This window comes from Penicillium mononematosum, assembly GCF_028829835.1.
Source record: "Penicillium mononematosum strain IBT 11891 chromosome Unknown utg000003l:1.0-8172316.0:1.0-8177699.0, whole genome shotgun sequence".
Taxonomy (NCBI): domain Eukaryota; kingdom Fungi; phylum Ascomycota; class Eurotiomycetes; order Eurotiales; family Aspergillaceae; genus Penicillium; species Penicillium mononematosum.
The window spans coordinates 3,291,855-3,315,163 of NW_026643273.1; the positions used below are offsets into that span (position 1 = coordinate 3,291,855).

General features: G+C 49.6%; 6 protein-coding genes across 6 annotated transcripts, besides 3 other annotated features; 4 read left to right on the forward strand and 2 right to left on the reverse strand.

Annotated features, from left to right (window-relative positions):
- Nucleotides 1-243: 243 nt before the first annotated feature.
- On the reverse strand, nt 244-768 carry N7519_006233 (uncharacterized protein; the record flags this gene model as incomplete). The annotated part of the gene is made up of 3 exons (XM_057293009.1): nt 244-444; nt 494-564; nt 660-768. The coding sequence occupies 3 exons, from the start codon at nt 766-768 to the stop codon at nt 244-246; spliced, it is 381 nt and encodes a 126-aa protein (XP_057147820.1).
- Nucleotides 769-1,009: 241 nt separating this feature from the next.
- Nucleotides 1,010-1,038: a sequence feature (Protein overlapping with rRNA (N7519_006234, KAJ6184933.1) was converted to a misc_feature.).
- Nucleotides 1,039-1,318: 280 nt separating this feature from the next.
- Nucleotides 1,319-1,508: a sequence feature (Protein overlapping with rRNA (N7519_006234, KAJ6184933.1) was converted to a misc_feature.).
- A 23-nt stretch (nt 1,509-1,531) lies between these two features.
- Nucleotides 1,532-1,537: a sequence feature (Protein overlapping with rRNA (N7519_006234, KAJ6184933.1) was converted to a misc_feature.).
- Nucleotides 1,538-2,531: 994 nt separating this feature from the next.
- N7519_006235 (uncharacterized protein) lies at nt 2,532-2,828 on the forward strand (the record flags this gene model as incomplete). Its single annotated transcript, XM_057293011.1, has 1 exon — nt 2,532-2,828. One exon carries the CDS (start codon nt 2,532-2,534, stop codon nt 2,826-2,828), a length of 297 nt encoding a protein of 98 aa, XP_057147822.1.
- Nucleotides 2,829-3,251: 423 nt separating this feature from the next.
- N7519_006236 (Major facilitator superfamily domain general substrate transporter) lies at nt 3,252-4,874 on the reverse strand (the record flags this gene model as incomplete). The annotated part of the gene is made up of 3 exons (XM_057293012.1): nt 3,252-3,751; nt 3,818-4,611; nt 4,663-4,874. 3 exons carry the CDS (start codon nt 4,872-4,874, stop codon nt 3,252-3,254), a joined length of 1,506 nt encoding a protein of 501 aa, XP_057147823.1.
- Nucleotides 4,875-5,901: 1,027 nt separating this feature from the next.
- N7519_006237 (uncharacterized protein) lies at nt 5,902-18,368 on the forward strand (the record flags this gene model as incomplete). Its single annotated transcript, XM_057293013.1, has 2 exons — nt 5,902-11,010; nt 11,082-18,368. The coding sequence occupies 2 exons, from the start codon at nt 5,902-5,904 to the stop codon at nt 18,366-18,368; spliced, it is 12,396 nt and encodes a 4,131-aa protein (XP_057147824.1).
- Nucleotides 18,369-18,848: 480 nt separating this feature from the next.
- N7519_006238 (MFS transporter) lies at nt 18,849-20,424 on the forward strand (the record flags this gene model as incomplete). Its single annotated transcript, XM_057293014.1, has 2 exons — nt 18,849-20,031; nt 20,093-20,424. 2 exons carry the CDS (start codon nt 18,849-18,851, stop codon nt 20,422-20,424), a joined length of 1,515 nt encoding a protein of 504 aa, XP_057147825.1.
- A 1,595-nt stretch (nt 20,425-22,019) lies between these two features.
- On the forward strand, nt 22,020-22,923 carry N7519_006239 (uncharacterized protein; the record flags this gene model as incomplete). The annotated part of the gene is made up of 2 exons (XM_057293015.1): nt 22,020-22,079; nt 22,141-22,923. The coding sequence occupies 2 exons, from the start codon at nt 22,020-22,022 to the stop codon at nt 22,921-22,923; spliced, it is 843 nt and encodes a 280-aa protein (XP_057147826.1).
- Between the last annotated feature and the right edge of the window lie 386 nt (nt 22,924-23,309).

A 23,309-nucleotide genomic window follows, 5' to 3' on the forward strand; every position in this document is an offset into this window, starting at 1 on the left:
GTTACACCATTTGGTGTATCGGGATTGATATAGGAATAGAAATATGTATAAGAGCCAAAAAGAACAAATTAAAGAAAGAGTCGAGATTAACAACCAAAGAGTAATAATAGGCAGTTCCTAGAAAAGACAGTACTGTAGAGCTAAAGAAAGGAGTGGAAGACGTAGCAAAGCAGCAAAGGAGAACAAGAAGGACATCAGGATGGGCGAGGGTAGAACGACCAGCGAAGGGAAGAAGAGACGAAATCATTCAGTATCCATCTCATCATACATCTCAGGGTCATGGTTGAAGGTTAGGTCAGACTCCCCTGATCCTTGTTGTGTCCGTCGAGATGTACGTTTGGAGGAGGCTGGTGACATTGAGGCCGCTTTCGTTATTAGGTAGACTAGCAAACCAAGGACTTGTTCGAAGCCGTTTCCAACAACGCCGACTGGCTTGAACGACCACTGGTAAACATTAGAATCAGGGTCAATACCACGATTTAGATCCACTTACTTGAGACTCATTATCTAGCTTCATGAACGTAAAGTTCATGTCATCGGTAGAGATGCCGTAGACAGTGGCATCTGCATTACCAACATCTTTACGCTGTTTATGGACTCATCCTTTTGACAGGTCAGCCTAAGATTGCGTTATGATAACGATATCGTGAGGTACGTACCCATGTATGCCAGCGCCTGCGGGATACCTTCAGTACCACTGCTCGGTCTCCTGGCCTCCATGATGACAACGTTCAAGTCGAGGCCTTCCTCCTCTCCTTGCAATGTCATGATCCACGGAGGTAAGGACAACAAACGAGTGAAGAGACTGGTTAAAGAATTCACTGCCTTGGATTATCGCCAATGCATCCTCGGCAGATTCGACTTTGTGGAGGGAGAGTTCTTGGTCAAGGGCGTAGTCATTACTGTCGTTTGAGTCTTGGGAAATCCCGCTGTTGGTTGACGTGGAAGCAAGTAGCGAAGACATGATGTGTAAAAGAAAAGGAGAAGGGGGGGGGGTGCTTTGTTGAAGATGGAAAGTGCAAGTATGGAAGTCGCGAAGTCAAGTGTCAGAAAATAGACCGTTTATATAGATTACCGAGTCTAGTACCATTGAACTATATGATTTTAGACTACCTATGCAAATTACTTACTGATTGTGTCCGACTAGATTGTCAAAACCGGACCATTATTGTAAGATCTCGCCACAGTCCTTAAACCTTGTACAATAAGGTTTCCGACTAGTCACGACTCATAGTTGGCAAACTACAATCAGGATAAGAAGATGAAGACAATGATCTCTATTTGCTGCCGAACGAATCAAAAACAAAACATACAACAGTGAGGATTCGCTGGTGGTCACCCACCCAACTACTAACTCACCGGCGTGTGGCTTGAGTACGGCTGAGCGGACGGGAAGCCCTATTTTCCACACCCTATGGTCGTATGTGATAGAATATGTGTGGAAGAGACTTAGACGGAATGCAAGCCATAGGGCGATAGGATATACGGGTGAGTGCCCTATAGACAGGGTGAGAACCCAGTGCGATCACAGGCCTAGCCTTAGAGAGTTTAGTATTATCGAAATGGTCTCCCGGCTAGGATCTTTGTTTATGACTTTTTGTCTAAGAGAACTGCAGATTTGCCGTAATTTTTAAGATTAGTCTAGAAAATGAAAAAGAAACTGTGGAAATAAATACGGCGTACTTTACCACTAGACCACCACAAAAATCAAGGTTTCTGTTTAGGGCCTAGGGAGGGCCAGTTTGACAGAAACTAAGAGCCATTGTTACGACGGGCATCAATCTGATTGATGCCCTGTTTGTCAGGCCTCACATGTTTGCTGGCTAGTATATTAGCTAGTTAGTCTCTTGCAGAAAGGGAATTAACCTCCTTCTTCCCTCTCTCTTTCTCTCTCTCTCTCTCTCTCTCTCTTTTCTTCTAGCCTTTGCTGCCAGATCAATAATGGTGAGGTTATTGAAATGAAAGGTATTCTCATATGTATGTGTGTTAATTTCGAAATACCCATGACGTTTGAGTCTGACATGTGACATAAGAGTGATGGAAAGATGATCTGTGGATTCATCCGGGCTTCGTTCCTGCCGGACTAGTTTTTGTGTCCTTGCATGTCCCTCGAATTACATCTTATAATTCATCACACTATGGCGACCACAGACCGGGAAATGCCTCACCCGTCATCTCCTGGCTCCGCATCTTCGAGTTCAAGCGCATTCTCGGAAACTACTAAACTAGAAACAATGCGACTCTCCGGTCAGAATTGTTGGGCTTGTAAATCAACACTGCCGGAGACCTGTCCTGTGGTTGCCCAAGAAGACACGCAGGTAGAATTTATCTTTTTTGTCTGTTCAAGAATGGGCTGACAATTCTCTATCTAGACAGACATATGGGAACAAGCCGGGCTGTTTACTCTCTCGTACAACTCTACTTCAAACGCGATTCCTCTTTGTCCAACCTGCCATACTCAATTTTATCGAGCCATTGATCCTGGATACGTCTTCTTCCCCGCTGATCTTGAGCTTTTTATTCATTTCGAAATGGAAGATCGTGAACGGCGCCGGATCGCCGAAGAAGCTGGTTACCCAATAAGGCGAAGGGTCCCAACAGCTATTGAATACCGAATACACCAGCAGGAGAATTGCATGGTTTCGTCAGATGCTATCGGTGGTCTATACAGACGCGTATTCTTAAAGGAGTTCCTACTCGGTGGCGAGATTCCAGAGATAGTGCGGATGTTTTCCACACCTAAAGAGTGGCATGGGGATCCGATGGCTTCGATTAGAAGGGCTATGGGCTATTGCGGCGCTTGGAAGCCCGCGGTCTTATCTTGTTGACCCCAAAATCCGGAATGACATTGAAAGTCTGGTGATGAATTTAAGAGCGCCGCCGATATACGTATTCGTGAGATCTACAAACTGGATGCTCAACTGGAGAACAAGCGGCATTTAGAAGAGCAAGTTAACCAAACTGGGGGTACTGTAGTCATGTTTCTTTTAGTCACTTGAATATATCAAAAGGCAAATGGGGGATGGTAAAAGCGTATCTTTACAATGCACGTACATAAAGCAAGTATGCAGGTATCCCCTCGTATTCGTTATTTTTAGGACCTTTTATAATGTACCTTGTCAGCCGTCTGGCCTCATCTGTCGTAAGAAGCTCTTTATCCAGAACCGCCTCATCTCTTGCTCCTGGATATGTTCTTCAAGGTGCCAATTGAAACTATCACATTCGAATGGCTGGAAACCACTCTTGCAGAACTACGTATCAACTCTCGTGAGTGTCTTCATCCTCTCGGGCTGAACAATCACTAGTAATGGTATGGGTACCGCAGCTAGAAGTACAAACGCCAACAATGAGTTCCCCCAACCATACCCGAGCTTGGAATACATATATGGAGCGGCGACAGGGAGAAAGGCCCCTGCGACGTAACGAAGAGGCAGGACGGCGGCGATAGCGGAGGCAGAGCGGTCGCCAAAGATATCTACCAGGTAGTTCATAATTGGGGTAGTGCTACTCGATAGCGAAAAGCCGCATAGAACAGTAGCGATGGTCGGGACGATCCAATGATAGCGATAATGGAGGGACCATCCGTATACCAGCAGGCCGACAGGGAAGGCGACCATGGCCGGGATTATGGGTATGAGACGGTTTTCAGGACGCGGCGTACAATCACCAGGGCTTGTGCGTGAAAGCCCGCGAATCAGGAAGTAATCAAGAGTGAAAGTGCACATAAGAGCGCCACTGAGCGTGCCGATGGCTTTCGAGAATTTAGATTATTGCTAGGTCTGGAAATGGGGGCTCCCTGAGATTGGTCATGACTTACTCAAAGCAATATAGATAAGGCCGGAGTGACTCTCAGAGAAGCCATAGACTTCCTGGAAGACAGTTGCAGTGGTAGCGGCAAGGAGCGAAACGTAGCCGAATAGTATTGACAGATACAAGCCCATAAGCACTGCAATGCGGGAACTGCTTAGGATGACGAAAGGGCGTATCGTGAGTAAGGCAAGACCTTTGAAAGTTGCCCAATTCCACCCCGTGAAGTACTTCAATGTTGAGCTGACCTTTTCTTGGTTGGAGCTGTCCTTCTGGAGCGCCTTCCGTCTTATTACTGGCACATATGACTCTTTCAACGCAGCAGCCATGATTAGCGACAGACAGGCGGTGACAATAGCCATGAGCCAGAAAGTCCAACGCCAGCTCAGATACTGTGTAATATAGCCTCCCAGGATGGGACCCACGGCACTGCCAAGGATAGGGATCATACTGGTGAGCGACATGGCGGTTCCCCGCTTCTTTACGGCAAATAGATCGCCCGTAATTGCTGGATTAAGACAAATTGAGGCGACAGATGCGCCGGTGAGAAACCTGAACACAATGACCATGGCGAGGCTGTTACTGAAGCTTGTGACCATGGTGAATATGAGGAACAGGAGATTGAAGAAGTGACAAATCGGCACACGCCCGAAACGTTCAGACAATGGGCCAATATAGAGCGGGGCGATGACCTCACCGAGATTCGGAACAGTTATGTAAAAGACCAAAAGAAAGCTGTCGTAATTGTTGAATTGCTGGGCAATGGCAGAGCTTGCTGGAGTGCAGATGACGAGAGACATGTTGCTGAAGAGGGCATCAGTGCATAAATCCTGCCATAGAAACACTGTAACTTACACCACTAGGGACATCAAGGATAAAGCGATCAAGATGAGCCACTTCCGCTTGGTGGACCAGTTCTGTGGCATCGAGGGGTTTATGTCCTCATCCACGTTCGCGGTGGCGATTGCATTCTTCGTCCCATGCTCTACATCCACTGCCAGAGCGTTAGGCGACATGGGTGTCGAAGGAACAGTAGAGCGTAACAAGTCTTTGCTGGATCCCTCCATGACAGTGTTAGTCCCTTTTGCTTCCTTTCTTTTTTCTTTTTTCTTTATCTTTTTAGAAAAAATGGAAAGAAAAGAGAGAGAAAAGAATGGGAAGAAACTAATACCTTTGGACCCTTTCAATTAGTCAAACTGATTGTAAATCTATTATAAGATCTATTATAAATTACTTTTACACTTGTAAATGTAATCTAATCTCGTATTTTTGTCCTAAGTGACGTGCTTTCTAACTATTGGTTATGTACAGATATAAAAAGAGGTCCATAGATATACGGGACTCCACAGCGGCCCGTCACCCGTTGGTCCTCCGTCCAAAGGTCAGAAATATCGATCACGATAGGGAAGTGTGACTAACTCAGCCCTAATCCGGGATAATTGACATTCTTACACTAGAGGCGATCTGTTATAGTTTCTGTTGAGATACGAAACTAATTTCTAGCGGAGCCAAGTTACAACAGAATGCGGTATTTGGTCCTAGTAGGTGTTTAGTATACACGCTAGCTACAACGCGATGTCACTGCCCGCTGCAGCCTCAAGGCTAGTCTAAAAGGTTTGAGATTCGCCATACTTTTCTAAGCCTAGATTAGAAAATGAAAAAGAAACAGAACCGCACAACCACCCGACAGCAACAACAAAGAGCAGCCCTGCCAATACCTGGGTGAGAATCTACATTTTCGCTGAACCCAGAATAATGGTGAGGCTCCGTGTAGTTAAAATAAAAGGTTTCTCTATGTATGTTTGCTAATATTGCGAAATATCACTACCGTCGGGTGTGGAGTGCTTAGACTGAAACAACAAGGTCTTTAGAAAAACAAATTAAACAAAAACAACTAAATGGAGAAATGTAAATTGAAAAGGATCTAGGCTATGGAACAAGTGAGATTGCTCATTTTCCAAGTTAGTTGTAAATAATGAATGGTGTCCTTTCAGAATTCATCCCAAGCTCGTTTCATTTAGCTGCGTTTCATTAAGCTGCGAGCTCTAGGCGCTTTTTTTTTCTGTCCTAGAATCCCTCTCACGAGTCATCATTATGTTGTTACCCAAAAACTCCGCAATTGCGGTTCAACCTTCCAGGGAGAAGGACATTCTCCTGTCTGGGAGCGCCTCAGGGATCTACCTTGAGGGTTATCCTAGCATCCAATACCGGGACTATGCTTCTGTCGGGGCAAACTCCCACAAAAACGAAGTGAACGAAGAGATCACTTTCAATATCTCCATTCCAGCTCTTGGGCGTGGAATTGCTGCAACCGTCAAGGTCTGCGCGGCGTGGGCTGTCCTACTTGTTTCGCACGGATGCACGGCCAAACTGCACATGTTAGCCTCCGAATCAGAGGAATTCATCGACACTCTCAACTTGGCCGTCGAGTGGAGCTCATGTGTTGGAGACCTTATTTTCCAGGTTCAGGCTAAGCTTGAGGATTCTTTCCAGGGTACATACTGGGACGACAAGAGGGAGCCTAGGAGGGAGCGAGAGTCCAAAGTGACTTTCTTCCTGTCCATTACCCCAGGCGAGCCTGACCGGGAAGAAATTCTCCTCAAGTTTCACGCAAGAAACGGCAAGGTCTATGTTGGGGCAGTTGGTCCTGGCACCTCCTCACGTAAGGCGTTGTTACGACACCTCTTGGACCAATATGAATATATTGTCCGCGAGATTTGTTCACCCGACAATATTGAAAAGCCTCTTGTTGACCTGAAAGCTGTCTCTATTCAGGACCTCACGCAGATTTGGGCTTGGAATGCACGGGTGCCACCCAGAGTCAATGTTTGCATCCACGAGATCTTCATGGAAAGAGCTCGGCGGCATCCTGACCTGTTGGCTATTTCAGCGCATGATGGCGAACTGACATATCGCGATTTGGATTATCTCTCAACCCGTCTAGCTAATGCTATCATTCAGCAAGGCATCCAGCCCCATAGCATCGTGATGGTTCTTATCGAGAAATCTATGTGGGTCCCTGTGGCGCAGATCGCCGTCATGAAATGTGGATGTGCCTCGACGGTGCTCGATGCATCCCTTGCATTTCAGCGACACCAGTCCATTGCTGGGCTGGCGCAGCCTTCAGCAATTCTGACCTCGCCAGGTTGCGCAGAACAGGCCAGGGGATTGGCCCTGGAATGTCCCCAATTCGTTCTGAGTTACGGCTCAAGTCGACACTGGCCCAACGCCGGGCTTGGTTCCCTTCCAACAGTCAACCCCTCAGCCTGGTTGTACATTGTCTTCACATCTGGGAGCACCGGTACCCCCAAAGGGGCTATCATCAGCCATGCAAACTATGCCAGTGCTGTTGCTAACCAGCAAAATGTCTTGGATATCAGGGAGTTTGATCGAGTCTTTGATTTTGCATCCTATGCCTTTGACGCCGCTTGGTGTAATGTGATCCATGCCTTGACGGTCGGAGGTTGCCTTTGTATTCCTTCCGATGACGAAAGAAAAGGCGACCTTGTTGGAGCGCTGCGCAAGTATCAAGTCAACTACGCCGTCCTCACCCCCTCAGTCGCTTGGTTTCGCGCTTCTGATCTACCTGCTAGTCTTCGGACATTTCACTTTGGAGGAGAACCACTCAAGGCTGCCCTTGTGAAGGAACTCTCTACCCGCTCAACGGTCATCAACGCATATGGACCTGCTGAGTGCTCGACCGTCAGCACGGCGGTTGTGGCGGACCCCAGCGACGACAATGACCCAACCATTGGAACTGGTCTCGGGACCTGTACATGGATTGTCAAGTCAGATGGAAGCGACCTCGTGCCCATTGGAGAGATTGGAGAGCTATGGCTCGAGGGCCCCATTATCGGTCAGGGGTATCTAGGTGACCCCGAGAAGACCACCGCGACATTTATCGAAAATCCACTGTGGCTGACCCGAGGCTGCCTCGATTCCTCTAGTATGAAGGACTCTTCCGGCCGCCAGGCAACACTTTATCGCACCGGAGATCTTGTTCGCTACAGACCAAATGGAAGTTTGGAGTTTGTAGGTCGGAAGGACTCTCAGGTCAAGATCCGGGGCCAGCGTGTTGAGCTTGGGGAGATTGAGCACAACCTCCAATACGCCTTGACAGCTGAAGCAAAGGCGGAAAACGTGCAGATCATTGCAGAGGTTATTAAGCCGGAAGGAAGCGAAATTCCCACGCTAGTATCCTTTCTTTTCATGGCGATCAGCCCAGGAGTGTCATCTGCAGATGCGAAGCCTATCCTCTTCCGAGCCTTGGAGGGTATTGAAGACCGACTTGCCGAGCTTGTACCGCCTTACATGATCCCATCAGCATTTTTGCCTGTTGAGAATGTGCCAATGACACCCACGGGCAAGGTGGACCGTCGAAGTCTGCGTCTAGAAGGCCCAAAAATGTACTGGCTGCAGCTTAATACCAATACACAGTCAGAGCAGGAAGAAAATGAGTCTGAATTGGAGGCAAATATTCGGACAGTCTGGAGTGAAATTTTGAATCTTCCCCTCTGTCAGATCCGTCTGGATTCCAAGTTCACACGTCTTGGTGGAGACTCTATCACTGCTATGCAGATTGTTTCCCGCTGCCGTTCGCAGAACATTTCCATAAGAGTCGCCGATATTCTGAAGCTGCAGACCGTCAGGCAGGTGGCTCAATCATGCAAGCCCGTCCAAGAGAAAGTGACATGGCACGGCACGGAAAAGGAAGGCATCGCTTGGACTTTGACGCCGATCCAACAGATCTTCTTTGACAATAACCCCCAGGGCATGAACCATTACACACTCAGCTATATTGTCAAGCTGATGAGGCCTACAAAAGACCAGGAGCTCCTTGCCGCACTTCTGGCTATCACAACTCGTCATAGCTCGCTTCGTGCCCGCTTCCGTAAGCGCACGGATGAATCGACCTGGGAGCAGTACGTTGCGCCGGCAGGGTCCAACTCTTTCCTCTTCAAATCGCACGATTTCGTGGATGGCCCAACCATGCAACTCGTAGTTGACGAGCGACAAGCGGGCATGGACCTTGTCAATGGCCCTACTTTTGCTGTCGATGTTTTCAATAGCTCAAATGAGCCACAGACACTTCTCATGAGCGCGCACCATGCCGTGATGGACCTTGTGTCTTGGCGGATCGTTTGGCATGAGCTAAGCCAATATTTATCGGGGGCCACGTCTCTACCGCCAATCGAACTCTCGTTCCAAAAGTGGTGTGAGATGCAGTGCGAGGAAGGCGAGAAACTCGATCCAGCAAAGGTCCTTCCTTTCACAATTACTCCCGCAAACTTTGAGTACTGGGGCGTGGCACCTGGAGAGTTGTTTTTCAGGGAGTCAACTTCACATGTGTCTATTATTGATGCGAAGACAACCGCGCTGCTTCTTGGCGCGAGCAACGACAGTTTCCGAAGCGAGATCCTGGATATTCTCATAGGAGCACTGGTTTTCTGCTTTTCCCAGGTGTTTCCTGATCGGAGCCCACCTCCTGTGTTCCTCGAAGGTCACGGTCGCGAGCCCGTGGCCGGCATGAATGACTTTGACTTATCTGAGGTCATCGGCTGGTTTACTTCAATCCATCCTATCGAGCTACGCACTGGGCCGGACAGCTCTGTCTTTGACTTTATAAAACTTGCTAAAGACATCCGCAGGCGAGTGCCCGGTAAAGGAAGGCCGTACTTTGCCTCTCGTTTCTACAGTGCAGCTGGAAGGAAGGCATTTGGGCCGCACAAGCATGTTGAGCTGATCTTCAACTACCGAGGCTCGTTTCAGCAACTCGAGGATGCCAAGTCGATATTCAAGCTCGAGGATAGGATTGATCGCAACATGGTCATTCCTGGCGATGGGTCCGAATATCAACGCCCGTCTCTGATCGACATGAATCTTGTCATCCAAGAGGGTCAGTTGCAGATCTGGACGAGATCCCACAGACATATGCGAGACCACGAACTGGTCACCCGCTGGGTGGACCTGTACGCAAATACTCTTGGCAGTGTTGCGCAAGAGCTTGCTGGTATGCCAGCCCGCTATACACTTGCTGATTTTCCGCTGCTCGACATCTCCTATGCTGGTCTGGATACGCTCGTGGCGGAGCAGCTAATGAGTGAGGGCATTAAAGAGACCGATGTGCGAGACATATATCCGTGTACACCGATGCAGGAGGGAATGCTCATCAGCTCAAGCATTGGAGCCGCCTCCTATAACAGCGCCTGCGTCTGGCAGGCAGTGTCAAAAAACTCGATTGTATCAGTGCCTCGTCTGAGAGCGGCGTGGGAAACCGTCTCGCGAATGCATCCGGTTTTCTCGACAATTCTGTCAACGCATCCCGAAACCGGTCGTTTTATTCAGGTTGTCTTGAACGATCCCAATGAGACCATCCTCTGTCAGGCTGCAAATACCGAAACTGCCGTGGAGCATCTGCAGCAGATGCAAGTTGTTAAATCCCTACCTTCGCAGCCAGAATGCTTCTTCACAATCTGCAGCGGCCAGGACGGCGATATTGCGTGTCGGCTTGACATTACGCACGCACTTATGGATGCATTATCGTTGCCAATCATAGTGCGAGATATTCAGAAGGCGTATTTCGGACAAGCATTGTCATTGACAGCGTCTTTGCGCGACTACATTGAGTATTTTCAAGGCACATCAGCCATATGTCGCCTTTCATACTGGAGAGAGTACCTCGCTGGTGTCAAGCCCTGTGTTCTGCCAAGTGATATGAAACCAAGTGGTTTGGAGTCTCGGCGCAGCGGTCTTTATGGCTGGCTCACCCTCCCCACTGCCCTCACGGCACCTATCGCTGGTATATGTCGCCAGAAGGGATTGACTCGCTCCGCTTTTCTTCATCTGGCCTGGTCCCTCGTACTTTCGCATTTGACAGGGATGAGGGAGGTCTGTTTCGGCTATATCTCTTCTGGCCGTGACACTCAGGTTGATGGGATTGAGAATATCGTCGGGCCCTTGATCAATATGCTGATCTCACGCATTGATACGGACCGGCCTATTTCCGATGTGGTGACAACCATCGACAGGTATCATGTTGAGCATCTGGAGAACCAGTATGTTTCGCTAGCAGAAGTTCAGCATGAGGTCTCCACAGATCGCCTTTTTAACACAAACATCACGGTTCGTGAAACTCGCGGGCGGTGTGGAGCGGTTGATGAAAGCATGCACCTCGTGGAGGTATCAGAGGAAGATCAGCATGAGGTAAGTTCTTCATATGCGTCCAAATATCAAATCGACTAAGTCTCCATTTCTGACTGTACATAAACCTACAGTATGACATGGTTCTGGCTGCCACCCTCAATAAGGGTGATACCGAAGTCAGCATCCAATATCGAACAGACTTTGTGAGCTTGGCCAATGCCCAGGTAATTCAAGCCACTTTACAGAGTGCCATCGAATATCTCGGTTCCGTTTGGCAACAGGATATCTCTGCCGCCGTCTGCGAAGATTCGCTTTACAATGCTTATTTCTATCACATGGTTGGCACTGATGAGACGTCCGCTCTCCAGCAGTGGAAAGCCCACTTCAGTGGCATTGACGCTAGCTGTCACTTCCCTTCCCCTCCCAAATCGCCTCATAGGCCAGGTCTGGGCGCCTCAGTTTCCAGTACGATTGAGAACGTGCAATGGCGAAATGATTGCAATATCGCCACCCAGATCCTCGCATCATGGGCCCTTTTGCAATCTTCTTACGGATACTCTGGCGACGCCGTGATTGGCGCCTCTTCATTAGGCACCGAGTACGGAGTAATTAGCAGCGGGATTCCTGTGCCGATGCCGATGCGGATCAAAGTTGATCTTAACCAGAGCGTCGTTTCGTACATTGACTCGGTACAGTCAATAATACAAAGCTGGTCTAAATTGCCGCAGCTCGCTATGCACCGCTTGCGCGGTCTCAGTGCGGAGTCAGGGCTTGCCTGTGGCTTTCAGACCGTGGTCAGAATGGAGAGTGCTGCAGCCCAAGCGGATGGTCAAATTCCAATAGCCACTTCCAGTGCAGTTCCCGCCCTCTCCGTGCGCTTCACTGTCGAAGATACAGGACTTGGATTAACTGCAGAGTATGACCAGGATGCCATAAGTACTGAGAGAGTAACTGCGCTCTTCTCACAGCTTGATGGGGTGTTACGCCAAATTACCTCACTCGTCAATTCCTCGTCACCTCTCACTGAAATCGATACCATCAGCAAGGAAGAACTTAGTGTCATCTCTGGTTGGAATAAGACATCCTACGAGAATGTTCAGGGTCTCGTCCACGAGCTGATTTCTCGGACAGTATTAGCAATGCCAGAGTCGCCTGCTATATCCTCCTGGGATGGAGACCTTACTTACCGCCAACTTGACCAGCTTTCCACGCGCCTGGCCCACCAATTGGTTCACATTGGAGTAGGGCCCGAAGTCATTGTACCCCTCTACTTTGAGAAGTCTATGTGGATGCCAGTTTCCGCGGTAGCTGTCATGAAAGCGGGTGGCGCTGGCGTGATGATAGACTGTACGCAGCCTATCGAGAGAGCCTCTGCTATTGTTCGCCAGGTGGATGCAAAAGTGGCACTTGTGTCAAAAGATAACGCCGAGAGAGCTACCCAATTTGAAGGGTTACAGCTCCTAGTTGTTGATAAGATTTTTGTGGATGCTTTGGACGATTTGGAGAAAGGGATCTCTCTCCCGCAAGCCGTTCACCCGTCAAACTTGGTTTACGTTTCCTTTACGTCTGGTAGTACAGGCAAGCCAAAAGGTGCCATGATCACACATTCTTGCTTTTCATCTGCGATCCAGCATCAACAACGAGCCCATGGCTTCCGGGCCGGTCAGAGGGTTTATGACTTTGCCTCGTACGCTTTCGACGTCAGCTGGTCTAACTTGCTGCACTCCCTTACATCGGGCAGCTGTTTGTGCATTCCATCAGAGTACGAGCGAAGCAATATGCTTTTAGACTCCATCAGAGATCACAAAGCCACTCTGATAAACGCGACTCCTTCCATTCTGCGCCACCTAGACCCGAAGCAGCTCCCAGACCTGGAGCAGATTTTGATGGGTGGAGAGGCTTGGTCCGAAGCTGATTTTGGTGACTGGATCGATCACAAAAGGCTGATGAACAGCTACGGCCCCGGTGAATCTACCGTAAAGGCTTGTATCAACCGCGCTGTCCGGGGCATGGTCCCCAATACCATCGGGTTTGGAATAGGTCTCAATACATGGATCGTGAGGAATGATAGCTCCGGAAGACTTGCACCCTTGGGTTCTGTCGGCGAGCTTTGGCTTGAGGGCCCACAACTGGCCCGTGGTTATATTGGAGACGACGCAAGGACCGCTGCTTCGTTTGTGACGAGACCCAAATGGACAGACAGCAGTGGACAGGCATGCCGGTTTTATCGTACTGGCGATCTGGTTCGTTACGAGCCCGGCGGGGCTTTGGTTTTTGTCGGGCGCAAGGACTCACAGGTCAAGATCCGCGGTCAACGGACCGAACTCGGTGAGGTCGAGTGCAACATCCAAAAAGTGCTCCTCGCGGATGACGTCCGAGCTCAAGTCATTTGCGACGCCTTTAAGCCCCACAAAAGCAACAATCCGATTCTCGTCGCCTTCTTGAGAATGGAGGAAACGGATCCCTGGCACAAGCTCGCTGGTCTGGACGAACGGCTCGCAAAACTGGTACCTGACTACATGGTCCCAACCGCCTACATCGCGCTGCAGGAGTTTCCAATGACGACAACAGGTAAGATCAACCGCAGATCTCTGCATGAGACGTACGCAAGAAATACGCTGGAGCAGCTTGTGGCACTAGATGCATTCTGCGTCTCTGGCCATCGCGCTCCGAGTACCGCATCCGAGAAGGTCCTCCGGGATCTTTGGGCCGAGGTTCTAAACATAGAGCCAGCGACAATATCGGCTGAGGATAGCTTTCTCCGGATCGGGGGCGATTCTCTGGGGGCTATGCGTCTTGTGAGCGCTGCGCGGAAACGCGGTCTTGTACTCAACTTCGCAGATATCTTCAAGCAGCGGAAGCTCAACCTCCTTGCCCAGATCATCGACAAGCAAAGACCGGTTTTGCACGTGCCAGGTCCCACTGTGAAGGCTTTCTCGCTGTTGGATGGGAAGATCTCCCCACAAGAAGCGAAGAATCAAGCTGCACAACTTTGCCATCTTGAGCCCGCGGACATTGAAGACGTTTTTCCTTGCACACCTTTACAGGCTGGGCTCCTGGCCGAAACTGCCAGACGCCCAAACGACAATGTCTTGACAGAGACGCGGCTGTTGAAAGAAAATGTCGATATTCGTCGCCTGCGAACCGCATGGCAGCAGGTTATCCGAGCCAACCCTATTCTCCGAACCCGAATAGTTGATATCCGTCAATACGGCCTGGTTCAGGTCGTTGTTCGCTATGAATCCTGCGGGATCCAGGAAGATGGTGTGACATCAGCGCTGGACTTCGGCCTTGGTACGCCTTTGGTCTTCTATCGGTTTTCAGGGTTGTGCTTCACATGGAGAATCCATCACTCTCTCTACGATGGATGGTCTATCCCCATCATTTTTGACTCCTTGACTAGCGCATACCAATCGGAAGCCATCAAGGTTTCCCCTCCCTTCCAAGGCTTCATTAAGTATATGAAAGACTGTACTCAAACGGAAGCGGCAACAGATTTCTGGAAAGACCAGTTCAGCGATTTCGACGCCGACAAGTTTCCCGTCCTTCCTTCGCCGACCTACAAGCCAAAATGTGATAAGCGCTTGCAGCTCGACATCAAGGACCTAGCTTCGCATGGCGATTACACACCATCAACAAAAATCAGACTTGCCTGGGCCATCCTACTGTCTACAATCTCGAACTCAGCAGATGCTTCATTTGGTGCCACTGTAGCCGGCAGACAGGCAAACGTCCCTGGCATTGAGGATATGACGGGACCGACGATTGCAACGGTCCCTTTGCGAGTGGCGATTGATCGTAAAAAGACCGTGAGAGAGCTGCTTCAGCAAGTGCAATTACAAGCCGCAGAGATGATGCCCTTTGAACAAGTCGGCATCCAGCAGATACGGCGCATCAGCCCAAATTGCAATCTTGGATGCCAGTTCCAATCGCTCATGGTTATTCAGCCCGAACCTAGGCATCAGGACACGAACAACACCCTATTCGAATCCTGTCCTGTGGAAACTGAAGCTGTCGATGTTGACCCTTTCAAGCTGTATGCCATCTGCCTGGAGGTTGTCCTGGAGCCGAACAACATCCGTTTCTGTGCCAATTACGACTCTAATGTCGTCCCTCCAACGCAGTTCGGTCGCCTGGCGGACAGATTTGAGAATATCCTGAGGCAGGTTTCCTTGCCCGAAGTCCAGGCCAAGCCAGTTTCTCTGCTCAATACGAGCAGCCTAGGAGATTTAGAGAAAATCTGGAGCTGGAACGATACCATTCTGGAGAGATCTGAGCAAACTGTCCACGAGATTTTCCAACAAGTCGCCTCAAAGCAGCCCGCAGCTCCCGCCGTGTGCTCATGGGACGGTGATTTTACTTACGGGCAGTTAGATGAAATTTCCACCCGAATTGCCCACGAACTCCTCCGGGCTGGTCTTCCTCAGAGTGGCCAGCGCATTGTCCCCCTGCTGTTCGATAAGTCGAAATGGACATCGGTCTGTAGCATCGCAGTCATGAAGGCCAACGGCACTTCGCTTGCCCTCGATGCCACTCTTCCCAAGGGCCGTCTGCAGATAATGGTTGACCTTGCTGGGCCGCAGATCATCCTCACGTCCGCTGCACAGGAATCTCGAGCACGAGAATTGGCTCCTTCGACAGCCCAGGTCATAGTCGTGGATGACATTCAGGCACACAATATCAGGCTCCCTGACAATCCGCATCTACCCGCCGTGGACCCGGATACTTGGCTCTACGTGGTCTTCACATCTGGTTCGACAGGTATCCCCAAGGGCGCAATCATCAGCCATTCAAACTTTGCCAGTGCGCTGAAGTACGGCCAAATGGCGCTCAAGTTTGGTCCTCACTCACGAACATACGACTTTGTGTCTTATGCTTTCGATGTCTCCTGGCTCAACGTGCTTTATACACTTTGCGCAGGCGGATGTCTCTGCGTACCGTCTCAATATGAGATACAAAATGAAGCCAAGGCAGCAATTGCTCGGAGACGCGCGAACACCGCATTCATCACCCCAACTGTTGGCAAATTGCTGCATGGAGCAGACCTCCAAGTAATCAACTATGGTGGTGAAAACTTACCCCGCGACGAAATCACGTATTGGAAAGATCGCGCCCAAATCATCCACTCATACGGTCCATCTGAATGCACACCGATTTCGATTTCTCACGTTCTCGATCCCATGCGCAGCCGTATAATTATCGGCAAGGGGCTTGGAGTACGAACATGGATTGTTGACCCAAATCACAGCAACTCGCTCGCGGCTGTTGGCGATATTGGCGAGCTTTGGCTCGAAGGGCCTCTTGTCGGTCAGGGATATGTTAATAACCCAGAGAAATCAAAGGCATCATTCCTGGACGATCCCGCATGGCTTATCCAAGGCGGCCCCGGCTGTTCCGGTCGCCATGGACGAACGTACCGTACAGGAGATCTGGTGCGCTACGAAGAAGATGGTAGCCTGGAATTCATTGGACGCAAGGATGCCCAGATCAAGATTCGCGGACAGCGGGTGGAGCTTGAGGAGATCGGGCACCATATTCTTACTGCTATCGGCGAGGCTACAGTATCCCAGGTAGTGGTGGATATCATCAAAATAGCCGACTCTACTGAATCTGTCTTGGTCGCCTTCGTCGAGCTCTCGCAAAGCAACATTGTGCCTGGAACTCAGGAAGCGCGAGCTTACTTGCAGCAACTTGCTAGCACTACCAGAGATCGCCTGTCAGCCACAATACCAAGCTACATGATCCCCAATGCCTATATGATCGTTGACAGCATTCCAAATACAACATCTGGAAAGATCGACCGCGGCAGCCTCCGCAGAGATGCATTTTCAATGCAAAAGGGGGATCTTTTCCAGATAGATATCATTGAGAGACGTGCACCAGAAACAGTAGAGGAGAGAAACCTCCATGCTCTTGTTGCGCAGATACTCTCTTGGGATGGGGACGCCTTTGGGATGAACAACAACTTCATTCAGCTTGGCGGTGACTCTATCAGTGCTATGAGACTTGCTTCGCTCGCCCGCGACAAAGGGATTCCTCTGGCCGTCGCAGATATCCTTACTAAAGAGCGGATCGGCGATCTTCTTGTGACAGAGCAACAGGCTGGTCTCAAGTATGAAAGCAGGTTGTCGCGCTTCGCCCTGCTGGATGTTCCAGACCCGACCGCTTTTTCCGAAGACGAAATTATGCCGCAAGTTCAGTCCGGCCATGGAAGGTTGGTTGATATACTACCGGCAACTGGCATGCAATCTACCTATCTCAGAGACAACCTTCATCAACCCCGGCGATCTTGGTTCTACAGTTACATTGACTTCAACCACATTCGGAATGAGGATCTCCTCATACAGAGCTGTGAGCAGCTCGTTGGGCACTGCGACATCTATAGGACAGCTTTTGTTTGTTCCAGCAATACCTTCTACCAGGTTGTCTTTGATTCCTGGAAGCCCACCATAGACATTGTTGATGGCGGTGAATGTATTGAAGATGCATTCGACAAACTTCTGCAAGAAGATGTGAAGATGCCGGCGTCCCTGGGAGCTCCCTTGGTGCAGTTCATCCTCATTCGCGGGCAAAGCGCAAAAGCGAAACTCGTATTCAGCATGTCGCATGCAGTCTACGACGCGATCAGCTTTGGCCAAACCCTCCAGACTTTGTCTGACATCTACAATGGCTTAACCCCGGAGTTGAATGACTTCCGACGTTACGTTAGCCACATCCAAACGTCTAAGGCCGACAGCTACTCCCACTGGCGCCAGACACTTTACAAATCCACTATGACCATGATCCCCTGCAATTCGATTGGTTCTACGCAAGATGGCGTCCCTACCGTGCTTGACCACTCCATTCCTATGCCTAAGCCGCCCTTTGGCATTACGCAGGCCTCTCTCTTCACTCTCGCCTGCGCCTCTGCCCTTGGCCGCCTTACCGGATCCACGGACGTTGTCTTCGGCCGCGTCGTCTCCGGACGTGCGGCCGTTCCCGGTTCTCTGCAGAAGGTCGTCGGCCCTTGCCTCAATCGTGTGCCGGTGCGCGTACAGTTCACCTCCGGCCAGACCAAAACTGAGCGGCTCGCAGTGCTTCAGAAGCAGCAGGCGGAAAGTATTGCTCATGAAACGATCGGCCTGTCGGACATTGTCCAACACTGCACTGACTGGCCCTCAGACACAAAGGATTTTGGCTGTTGGGTCCAATATCAAAATGTTGACGAAAAGCCCGTCCTTAACCTGCCTGGGGCTGTAAACGGACTGGGAAGCAAGCAGATGTGGGGAATCCCTGTCGCTGCCGACTTCCTTGAGATCTTTGCCATCCCAAGCCAGGATACCCTCACTGTGCGGGTTATCGGAGGTCCTGGATATACAAATAGTGTGAAGGCTGAATTGCTTGATGGGGTTTGCTCAGAATTGACAGATTCAATGTGACCGGTGATGATGTTTTAGTTCAAATCGTTTTATTTGCATGACTCTGGCTCTTATAGCCAAAACTATTGATGAAATGGAAACAATGTTTACATATGTTGTCCCTACATAGGTCACGGTAAATACTTAAATACGGTAAGTGGGGTACGGGTTATACGGGACGGGCCGATATAAGAACAGGAACCTTCAAGGTTGGAGCAGTATATACAAATCAGCGAATACTATCAAAGTCTTATTCGGATTTGGCAGTATAGAGCAGATAGCCTCTTAGGAAGTAGAAGGATCAAATCCGACTGTATTGATACTATACATATACGTACTATATGTTAAGAAAAAAGGAAAGAGACTGGAAATGCTCCACTGTGGGTTACGTGGCGTCACGAGACACGCTCCAGGGTTTTCCAGGGTTTTACTACCAATTCCCTTTTTTTTCCCGGCCCCTGAAAAGCTTGTCTCTGTTGACCGTAAGGCAAGTTGACAACCATGAACAACCATAATGAATCCAGTGCCTCCGAGAGATCACCCCTCCTCCAAGATAGCATTAATGTCGATGTAGACGTGTCGCTTCCTCTGGAAATACCACACACCTTACCACCCAGGCTCAAGCGTCGAGTCATCCTGCTTCTGTATAGCTTTGCGTTCTTTATGATGCTTGGAGACAATCTACAGCCAGCAGCACTTATTCAAATATTTGAAAATGTTATCTGTGATGACTACTACAGCATGCACGCCCTGCCTTCAGCATTGGATATCACCGCTTCTCCAACATCTCAGCTAGCTGATCGATGCAAGGCACAAGCTGTGCAGAAAGAAGTTGCGCTGGTGCGCGGCTTCCACCAACTAGTTCCCGTCTTCGCGGCCGTGCTGTGCACTGTGCCGTATGGCCTTCTGGCGGAGCGCGTTGGGCGGAAGCGTGTACTCTTCCTGAGCGGCGCTGGGGTTCTCGCCGCGCTTTCCTGGGTGCTGGCTGTCTGCTACTGGCGATTTGTTTCGATTCGTTGGGTCTGGCTCTCTGGCGCTTTTCTCTTTATCGGTGGCGGTGATGCGGTCACCTCCAGTGTCGTTCATATTATGGTTACTGATGCCACTGTCCCGGCCGAACGCGCGCAAATCTTCCTATTTCTCCACGCGGCGGATGTGATTTCAGGCTTCCTAGGGCCAGCTCTCAGCGCCGCATTGATGGAGAAAGGATATACCTGGACTGTCTTGCTACTTGCTGAGGGCGTACTGTGCTCTGGCATCATTCTGCTTACGCAATTCATTCCAGAAACGCTGAACTTAAAGGAGAAGTTGACCTTTGACACGATGTCCCCGCAAGTTGGACAGTCATGTCCACGGCGCTTGGAATTGGAATTGTCAAGCTCGACCAAAGCAGCAACCAATTTTTTCGCCCAAATTTCTGCCTTACTGGCCCCTCTACTTGGTGTGCTGACATCCAACCCACAAGCCCTGTTACTGCTCTGCATTTTCGCGCCTCAAACTGCTGCCCGGGACCTCTTCACTATGATCGGCCTGCAATACTCCAGTGCCAAATACTCTCTCCCCTACAGCCGAGGAAACGTGCTTCTATCCGTTTTTCAAGGCGCCCAGGGTCTGTGTGTCCTCGTGCTACTTCCCTTAATAACCCACTTCATCGCCGACCGACGGGGATGGACCGCCTGGGCTCGTGACCGCCTATATCTCCATTGCGTCCATGACGGCGACGGCATCCGGCCTAATTATCATAGCTGTTGCACCAGCTTTGGCGATTGAGGCCACAGGGCTGCTGCTCGTGGCGGTTGGCAGCTGTACAACAGGGTTTCTGATGAGTTTGTTAGGCGCAGCTGTGCAGCCGGGTGAGGTGAGCGCAGTGTATAGCGCGGCGCTGATGCTCAGCATTGTGGTACGGAGTCTTATGGGACCAGTGGCTAGTATGCTGTTTGTGAAGGGCCTGGAGCTGGGGTGGCATTGGATGGGCCTGCCATTCGCAGCAGCGGCCGTGCTGATGACAGGCATGGCTATAGCGAGCGGCTTCATCTGTTTAGAGAAGAAGGATCCTGTCGAAGTGCACTCTTGTTAAAGTGGCATTCTCCAAGGAAATTTGTCATTAATTGTCGAAAACATATAGATATGCGTAAATATATTAGGAGCTGCCTTTTACTTAAAATCTGGTACATATTCATAGGTTATAATAGATACTCATAAACTACAGACTATACAATTATACAATAGATATAATACAAATGCCCTATCTACTAGCAATAATTACTTACTCGGTTCAACGCACGACCCAATGCGTTGGTATATCTTATATAGGAAAGTAATGTCCTGAACATTTTGCCTCGTGTAGGACAATGTCCTCTAACCATAAAAACGTCGTCTTCCAGCTAGGATCTTCCAAGGTTCGTTTGCTATAGATGACTTCTTGGTTAGCAAACAAAAAGAACAGCTAAGGATGCAAAAAGAGGGGGGGGGGGAAGGATCCTACCTAGGTAGCTTGTTCCTCTGAATCCCTGCTCCTCATTGATGTCCTAATTTTCTATTTTTTCATTCGCGGAGCCTACCAAGGTATATACTCTCAGATCGAAACCTCCTTATCCGCAAAGCGCCTGTCACTGATCTAATCCCGCAATATCGAACAATGTTCACCTGCACGAGCTACTAGTGACAAACTTGGTATACAGTATCCGAAAATGGACAGGAACATATATACAAATACGAACACAGGTTGATTAAGGTCCGAACATCGTAATATATCACACGTGATAAACTAATACGAGGGACAGAATACTGGCTTGCATAAGAACGAAAACGGTTATTCTAACCGAGTCAGGATCAAGGCGTAGGTGAGGTTCCACTCTAGTAGGTCTGAATTTTCTTACTGTTAGCCAAAGAACTAGGTTAGGACGTCTTATTGACCAAAATGCGATTCGAGGGAATCCCCTAGAGGTCAAGTTAACCGAATTTGGGGCGCTGCAGTCATGCTTCATTTTCAGTAGTTGAATAGATTAGAAGGCCAATGGATGATAAAAGCGTGTACCTTCCCCCTCCGGCGTGCCAGAACTACCAATCGAGGCGCAGGTGCTATAAAGTAGGGTCTTGGCGCTTCACGAAGTGTATAATGCCCTTCAGGCTCAAAACATTGCTTGAATAGAAGCTGAAACTACCATTTTCTCTAATGATACGCTGAATTAGAAAGCTGAATCCTCAATACAAGGATTCTGATTTTGAGCTCTGAGTAATGCCTTCTAACAGAACCATCCAATGTTTCACCCATAAAACCCATCGGCTATTAACGCCCATTATGAGCAAGTAAGCTGCATATTGACCTGTGGTCTCTCATGCGTAGCCTTCTGTTTCGCTGACAGTTACCACTCGTCAGACATCGCGTGCCTACCTATCGGTTACAATGCCCGTAAACCCAGCTAACTAGTCGCTAGTCACTAGTCACTGGCCACCTTTGCTCACCTCTCAAGTATGCGTTCGAGTTTGCTTACCTTGCTTGTTTGGTTTTAGCCGACGGTGAAGCGTCTATAAATGGAGCCCAGCAAGATCGGTCGTTTTATTCATTTTCTGTTTTCTTTCTTTTTGTCTTATCTTACTGTTCGACGTCCAAGATCTCGCCACAGTCCTTAAACATTTCCTAGTCAACTTGGGTTCAAAAGGCCCGCAAATATGAAAGCCGTTATCTACACCGGCGAAAGCAAGATCGTAATCGAAGATCGTGCAAGACCAGTCATTTCGGAGCCCACCGACGCTATCGTCAGGGTGCTACATACCACGATATGCGGGACAGACCTGCAGCATTCTACAAGGCCACGTTCCATCATGTACACCAGGCCGCATCATCGGGCATGAAGGAGTCGGCATCATCGAGAGTCTCGGCGCCGCTGTTACGAACTTGACCGTCGGCCAAATGGTAATCATCTCCTGCATCACCAGCTGCGGGACCTGCCATTACTGCCGCAAGAAGATGCCCTCTCAATGCGAATCCGGCGGTTGGATTCTCGGAAATAAGATTGACGGTACCCAGGCCGAGTATGTCCGCATTCCTCATGCCCCGTTCTCGCTACATGCGCTGCCGGAGACCATCGATCAAAAAGTCGCGGTTACCCTGTCTGATACTGTCCCGACTTCTTATGAATGTGGGATTCTGAACGGTGGGATTCAGCCAGGGTCGACTGTGGCGATCATAGGCACTGGCCCGATTGGGTTGATGCTCCTCCAGATGGCGAGGAATCTGTTCGGTCCGTCAATCACGGCGGTGGTGGGGAGGGGTGCTCCCAGACTTGAGACAGCCAAGTCAATGGGGGCTGATCACACGTTCAGTATGCTCGATGGACAGGATGCCGTGGTGTCTTCAGCTCTAGCAGTAACCAAGCAGCGAGGGTTCGATGTGGTTATTGAAGCAGTTGGGACGCCAGAGTCTTTCGAGACGGCGCAGGCGCTCGTAGGCGCTGGGGGCACCATTGCCTCTCTGGGTGTCTTTGGCGAGTCGTGCGAGTTGCACTTGGAAAAGCTATGGAATCGCAATATCTGTATACTTCCCAAGTGCCCTCCCTGCGCTGGTCATTACTGACTATCTTTTCGCTAGGTTTGAGGACTCGGCTTATTGACGCTATTAGCACTCCAGATCTGCTTAAAATGGTGGAGGCTGGTGGCATCGATCCTAATTTTCTGGTCTCGCACAGTTCGTATCATAGTATTCTTTCCCCTTGTTGATGCTAATCATGGTGGCAGGTTTCGCATTCGACGATATTCACAACGCCTACGAAGCATTCGAGGCATCTTCGAAGCATGGCGCCCTGAAGGTCGTAGTAACCATGCCTGGGCTTAGTATGAATGGTTCTTCTTGATTTTCTTATTATATCTGTTATACTATTACTGTGTGTGACTATAAATATCTGTACCCCCGAACGTTTGCCAAGCAAAATCCCTCCTGTATAACATAAAAGCGTAGAGCGG